The following is a 7,066-nucleotide window of genomic DNA, read 5'->3' as shown; positions in this document are numbered from 1 at the left end:
GCCCGCCCGCGTGCCCGCCAGCCAGATGGAAAGGCACAGGGGCTCTCCTCCCTTCCCCGCTTGCTTGCTGCAGACGTACTTTACAGATCTCTAGGTCTCCCGCTGGAGCTGTGCCGGGCGCTTGGGGTGCATGGTGCAGCCTGGAGCTCAGCTCTGAAGCTGGGCTGCTCCACGCGTGGCCGATGGGTCTCCAGCCCTGCCCAGGTTCCCTCGCCGAACCGGTGTCTGCAGCCATGCTGGGCGCAAGGGAGGATCGCCACGTCCCCAGAGCATGCTATGCTAAGGTGCCCAGTGCCCCTCTAGCCTGGCCGTGCACATAGCAGGCTGTGGGGTCTTTGAGCTGCAGGAGGAAGCCTTGCGTGCCCCAGCTAGCGACACTTTCGGTGTCACTGGGTGCTCCTTCCAGCCTGGTTGGAGGGCTAGTACCCAGCCTGCCCCGGAGGAGGTGGGGAGCAGTGAGCCCTTGTTCCAGGCAGGGTGGGGGCTGCAGTGTCCATGTCCACGTCCACCTCCTCAAGGGCAGTGGATGGTTGGGAGGGAGTGTGCCTCATGCCAGCCCCAGATGCCAGCCATTCTCCAGCTCTGAGCTCATGGTTTCGGCTGCTTCACTGCCTGGATGAGGGTTCTCATGCCGAGCGGGTCAGTGGGACGGGCCAGCAGCTCTCCCTCTCCCAGGGGCTGGCTCTGCTCAAGGCCCGTGCTGAAGGTCCAGAAATGATGGGGGGGCAAAGCCTGGCCTGGCCTGCAGCCCAGAAATGTCATGGCTCAGAGGAGGGTTCAGGGGGGCAGCTGGGGCACACCCTAGTCCTAGGCTTGTCCAAGTCTGTGGGTGCCCAGCTGCACCAGGCAGCCAAATCGTGGCTGTGCAGGTGGGCAGGTGCCTCTTGTGCAAAGTTATCTTTTCCTATGTATGCTCGGTCCAGTTTCCTGACCCCAGTGCATGCTTATCTCTGGGGCTTTCATCTGTTTTTCTAGCACCTCCTTTCCTGTGCAGTGCTTTGCTCATCCCTATTTGCTTAGTGCCAACTATACTCGGCCGATAGGACAGGTGAGGGCAAAAGCTGGCTGTTGGGGTGTCCTGAGGTGGCTAGTCCTGTGAGCCGGGGCCTTTGTTGTGGCAGAAGGGCTCCTGGCTGCATTTTGGTGTGGTGTCACCACATACCCACTTCAGACAAAGAGTATTTGTGGGCACAGCGTTGCCTTTTGAAGTTGCCTCACTCGCAAGGCTCTGTGGCTGTTACCGAGCGGCACTATCAGGGGAGCTGTTGACACAGCTGGCTTCCTCCAGCCTCTCGTCCCCAGCTCCCATACCTGGGCTGGGCCGTGGGTGCCGAGCCAGCTGTCCCTGTCGCTGGGGGACAGACCGCTGTCCCCTCCTGCAGGAGTCCATGCCAGCTCATGACATGCAGACCCCCCTTGCTTTGGCACCCACAGGGCCGGTGGCGATGGCACTCCCAGCCTTGCTGTGATGCAGCCCTTGTCTCTGCTGTGCCCCCAGCTCCTTGGGAAGCTGCTCTATTCCCTGTCCTGGATCGATAGCCATTACCTTCCCCTGCTGCTCTGGAGCATGGCCAGGAGCTCCATTACTGCTGCGGGCGAGCGGGCGGCTGCCCTGGAAGGGAAGGTGGGGTGCTGGGGTGGGCAGGCTCTGCTGACTGGGGGTGCAGGTCCCTGGTGCCACCCGTGATATGGGCGGGCAGTGCTGGATTTGCTTTATGGGCAGGGATCAGAGGAGCAGTGAGGGGCTCGCCTTGGGTACGCTGCAGGGGTGGATGCTCCGACTGCTGAGTTCTGAGTTTCTGCCTGGGTGGTGGGCTTGGAGCTTGAGGAGGGACCCAGGATTCCCAGCTGTGCCAAGGCCATGGTGGTCGGGGGCATGCTGCCTCCCCGACAGGCCCTGTTGCCATGGAGGGGGAAAGGGAGCAGCAGGCAGCTGCAGCTGGCTGGGGTGCCCCTCCTGAGCTGCTGCCCTGTGTGCTCCATCCCGCTACGGAGGAATACAGCGCCTCATTCACGTCGCAGCTCCCAGGGCTGCACAGGCTGATGTCAGGGCTCTGGTCCCGGGCTGTGGGAAGGTACAGCCTTTGTGTTACCAGCTCCAGTCTCCTGCACTCGACCCCTTCCTCTGCATCTGCTAACCTCCCAACACCTCCTTGCCTGGCCCTTGGAGCCAGTAAGGTGCGGTGGGTGCTGGTCTGGGATGCAGGCTCGGACCAGGGGGATAGATGTGTGCTCTGGGGTGTGAGGGGGATCAGCGCTGCCCCGGGCTCAGGTTAAGGCAGTCGGCAAGGTGATCTGCTCCCTTACAGGCTGTGGAGATGCAGCCCCTTCCTATATCCATCTCTGGGCAGGGTGCAGACACTCCCTGCCTTGGTGGTGTGTGGAGGGATGTGGGGGCTCAGAGGTCCTGCTGCCCATTTCAGCAAGGCTGGGAGGCCATAGGGAGGGCAGGTCTGGTGGGCACTGCAATAGCAGTGGGGTGGGTGGTTGTCTCCAGGTGTCCTGGAGAGACTGGTGGTGCAAGCACAGCGTGCCTCGTCCCCTCTCTGGGAACAGGGTTGGTGACTGGAGCCCACGGGCTCTCTGTGGACACAGAAGGCAGCGTGGCAGTGGGAGCAGTGCCGTGCTCCTGTCTGGCACTCCCGCTGTGCCGGGGAAACACGGGATACGGCTCTGCCCCATGCCCTTTAGGGGATGGAGGTGGGGACAGGCCTGGGCTCAGCCACGGGGGCTTCCTGCCCCTGACGGGCTCTGTCTTGCAGCTGCAGCCAGCAAGCTGGAGGTCTCCATGCCAGCAGTGGTCGAAGTGGAGAGTGGGGGCATGGCCAGGATTGAGTGCAACTTCTACATCCCTGGAAATGGTTCCTACACCTACATCAACTGGTCTTACGTGAGTGCTGGCCTGGGAGAGGAGCAGTGGGCTGGGGTGGCAGCTAGCCGGGGCTTGCTTCTGGGCTCCCTGTCAGCCCAGCCTCAGCCCCTCCCTCACCTTGCAGATCGACCGCAACAACCGGGTGAAGCTGTGCCGCATCACGGGCAGCGAGATCGTGGAGGAGAACACAGACTACAAGGGGCGGCTGTCAGTGGGGGAGGACAAGGCCCTCTTCATCAGCAGGGTGACGGTGCAGGATGCCAGGACCTTCGTGTGCCAGGTTGGGGCGGGCAGCCATGGCGTGGGCGAGAACCGCACTGAGCTCCATGTCTACAGTGAGTGATGGGGCAGGAGGGCAGCATGGCTGTGCATCTGCTCTGCGGGGCTGGCCATGGATCCCATCCCATCCCTCCTAATGTGGAATGCGTGGAATGACTTCTCTTTCCAGAGGTCCCTGAGGCCCCTGAGATCGTGCCCAACCCAGGAGGCATCTCCGTGCAGAGCAGTGACATCCCGCAGGTGAGGAGAAGCCCCACACAGGGGAGGGGGAGGCTCCCAGCTGTGCCAGGCTCCCCACTCTCCTCTCCCCATGGGGGCAACCCATGCTCAAGGCTCTCTCGCCCTGCTGCTGCAGATTGCCCGGTGCATGAGCAGGAACAGCTTCCCACCCCCCAACATCACGTGGCACAAGAATGGGGAGCAGCTGCAGCTGGAGGAGAAGAGTGAGTTGGATGGGGATGGGGATGGAGAATCACACCTCCGTGCTCGGGAGAGGGGCTGGGGCACTTGTGCTATCCAGGGTCTCATTGACTGGCGACTGGCAGCCCACAGCCACCCAAAGGAGCCCTGTGCCCCCAAGGGAGCCCTTCTCTCTCTTGCGGCCTCCCCACGGGCTGGCAACAGCAGCTCTGTCCCCTGTAGTGGTGAAGATCCCAGCCACGGTGACCCGCGAGTCAAGCGGGCTGTACACGGTGAGCAGCACCCTCTTTGCCCACGTCACCCGGGAGGACCGCAACTCCCTCTACCACTGCACTGTGCACTACTGGCTGCGGGGACAGAGGCGTGCCGTGGAGTCGCGACGAGTCAATGTCACTCTGTGAGTCAGGGGCTGGGGGCCATCCCTGGTGCCGTGTGGCAGGGCTCCGCACCGACCCTTCCCACTCCCTACTCCCCCAGACCCCGCACAGCATGTGAAGCTGCAGGTCATGCCGTCCTCGACGCTGGTGAAGGAAGGGGATGATGTGAAGCTGGTCTGCGAGGCTGACGGGAACCCAGCGCCCGTCTTCAGCTTCTATAAGAGAGAGGTGAGGTCAGAGGAGACCTGGGCATCTCTCCTTTGGCGGACATCTCATGTCCTGGCTGTTCGTTGTCTCCTGCCTGGAGGGCCCTGCGCAGTGGGATGCAGCAGCTGGGATGGAGGGTGTCTGTGTGGGGCTAAGGGCTCTGCTTTCTCCCTGCTGCCTGCAGCTAGAGGACAGCTGGCAGGACCTATCATCGCTAGCAGACACCAACAGTGGGGTGCTGAACCTGCACGATGTGAATAAGAGCAGCAGTGGCCTATACAGATGCCAGACCCTGGACTTGGATGATATGGGGCAGCTAGAGAAGGATGTGGAGCTTGTTGTGAACTGTAAGACGGGGGGATGGGACCCTGTGGACCTCGAGGGGGGGGATGTCTCGTCTCCCCTATTTACCCTGCCCTGGTCTCCATCCCTCTCCTAGACATTGAAGGGGTCCATGTGAAGATGGAGCCATCCTCACCCCTTCAGGAAGGGGATAGTGTGAGGCTGAGCTGCAATGCCCACAGCCCTGTGGACCTGGACTACCAGTGGAGGGATGAGAAGGTCAGCAGGCATTAGGGTACTGTTGCACTTGGGCTCAGCGAGCCCAGGCTTTGCAGCAAACCGGGCAGAGCCAGGAGCTTGCTCAGCCTCTCCTGGGAGAGGCCAGGGGTAGGATTCCCACTTGCATGGACCTGCATTGTCCATCTCTACCTCTTCACCTCCTGGCGAGTACTGCAGGGAGGTCCTGTACTTGCAGGCTCCCTTGCTGTGCGTAGGAGGGAGAGCTGAGCCCCTTTGGGACAGCTGCAGAGCCTGGGGAGCCGGGTGCAGAAGGGCCTGGTGCTCAGGGCTCACTGCTGGGGGCATCCATTCCCAACAGGGCAGGAAGGTCGGAGAAGGGAACCAGCTCTTCCTGAGCAACCTCACCTTCGAAACCTCCAGCAACTTCAGCTGCAAGGTGATTGCACCAAGCGTGCCGGGGCTGGAGCAGAGCAAGCAGGTGGCCGTGGCTGTTCAGGGTAAGAACCGGCACGTGTGTGGGCATGCTGCCGTGCCAGTGAGCCCTGTCCCACCCAGCGTTGGCCCTGTTCCCCCAAGAGCCAGATGTGCTTGATGTCTCCTCACAGGGAAGCCACGGATCGTTGCCATCAGCTCCCCACTGTACGTGCGGCAGGACGAGGTGGTGAACCTGACCTGCAAGGCCATCGCATTCCCCAGGCCCTCTGTCCACTGGAATGTCAATGGGACGGTGAGAGCTGGGAAGGGTGCTGGGTCCAGGCGTGGCATCTCAAGAGGGCCTGTGCATTGCCTCAGGCACTGAATCCTTCACTGCCTCCTCCCCTTGCAGGCTCACGAGTATGTTGAAAATCAGCACATCGCCAGCAACCTGACGGTGCGCGTGAACCACGACCTGCTGCGGGCAGGAGCCATGTGCAGGGTCTCCAACGCGCTGGGTGTCAGCGAGAAGCACATCCAGCTGCTGGGTGAGTCTCAGGCACTGCCCTCTGCCCCAGGAACCCAGAGAAGTAGCAGTCCCCCTCGCACAGGCGCCGTGTGTGCCGTGCTGCCGTGGCGTGGCTGAGCTGTGTCTCTTTGCCTCCCTTCCTGCTCTACCAGTGGAGTCCATCAGGAAAGGTCAGTCTCTGCACCGCGCGGGGTGTGTGCGTCCGTCAGTCGGGGCTCTGGCGGGTGCATGCCACCGATGGGAGTCCCCCTGACCTCTGGCCTGAGGAGGGAGCCTCGGCTGCTGGCTCTTGCACTGCATCTCTCGCGACTCCTCTCTCCCTGCCAAGCTGCGAGGGACGTGGGGGCTCTGTCCCCACCTGTTTCTGCAGCCGTGTGAAAGCTGCCTGCTTGTCCTCAGCCTGAAGCCCAGCAAGGCCATCGAGTGCAGCTTCCTGCAGCCCAGGCCTGCTGGGCAAGGAAGCAAAGGGATGGCCTGATGTCTTGCAGGAAACCCTGTAAGCCATCCTCCTACGGCACGCAGGGGCATGGCAGCCAGGAGCAGAATGCAATGCGTATTCGTACAGGAACTGCCATAATGGAGCATTTTTGTACTGACATCTGCATCCTGCAGGAAGCTGGAGAAGCACCGGGAGCTGCAGTCCCCGTGCTGCTTTCTTAAAGGAAGGGGTCCTTTCCTTGCCCGCAAGGGAGTGCAGTAATGCAGAAGCTGGAGAGCGTCAGGGTGGGACAGCCATTAACTTCTTCCTCTCCTGTTGTGTTCAGATCAAAAGACACCAGAGAGCAAAGGGGTGATTATTGTGGCGATCATCGTCTGCATCCTCGTGGTGGCCGTGCTGGGGTCTGTCATCTACTTCCTGCACAAGAAAGGCAAGATCCCGTGTGGCCGCGCTGGGAAACAGGACATGTAAGCACTGCCGCCTGCCCTCCCAGGGAGCCCTTGGGGCCAGAGGTGCTTGCCATCACTCATGCTTCCCATCTCATTGCACCAGCCGCTCCCTGCCCAACGCGGAGGGAAGCAATAGTGCAGCCTTGGGGGGGCACCGCGCTGGGGTCTCAGCAGCACTTCCAGCTTCCCACAGCCTGGGGTCCGCACTGCTCGCCCCGTTTGCACAGGGAGGTGATGAGGAGGACAGCAGAGTGGTAGAGCAGCCAAGGGAGCCCTCCCCAGGGAGGGGCTGGGCAGCCCAAAGCTTTCTGTGAGCCAGAGCCTCTTTCACCCCTGGCCTTCCTCTGCCCCAGCCCCGCTCCAGAGCGTCCCCTGAGATGGAGCCCCAGGGCTTGGCCTCGCTCAACCGGCCACGTGCCCTCTTTGGTATCGCAAACATGTCTCAAAATTGTCACCTCCCTCCCCTAGCACAAAGCCAGAGGCACGTAAAGACAAGATTGTAGTTGAAGTTAAGTCAGATAAACTTTCCGAAGAAGCGGGGCTCCTGCAGGGTGCCAA

The 7,066-nt window shown here is 61.8% G+C and overlaps 1 protein-coding gene across 1 annotated transcript; it reads left to right on the top strand.

The window, feature by feature from the left end:
- Window positions 1-2,762: 2,762 nt before the first annotated feature.
- Window positions 2,763-7,059, top strand: LOC104166071 (cell surface glycoprotein MUC18-like; the record flags this gene model as incomplete). Its single annotated transcript, XM_009705882.1, is given in 14 exon segments — window positions 2,763-2,894; window positions 2,997-3,034; window positions 3,036-3,207; window positions 3,321-3,391; window positions 3,507-3,594; window positions 3,794-4,003; window positions 4,049-4,176; window positions 4,340-4,502; window positions 4,595-4,716; window positions 5,036-5,174; window positions 5,283-5,404; window positions 5,504-5,639; window positions 6,385-6,526; window positions 6,977-7,059. Coding segments are annotated over 14 exon segments (1,746 nt in total), but the record flags the coding sequence as incomplete, so codon positions are not given.
- Between the last annotated feature and the right edge of the window lie 7 nt (window positions 7,060-7,066).

Source organism: Cariama cristata, unplaced genomic scaffold (genome assembly GCF_000690535.1).
Source record: "Cariama cristata isolate BGI_N322 unplaced genomic scaffold, ASM69053v1 scaffold36868, whole genome shotgun sequence".
Classification (NCBI taxonomy): domain Eukaryota; kingdom Metazoa; phylum Chordata; class Aves; order Cariamiformes; family Cariamidae; genus Cariama; species Cariama cristata.
The sequence above is the reverse complement of the archived record's forward strand: the minus strand, read 5'-3'. Positions and strand labels throughout refer to the sequence as shown.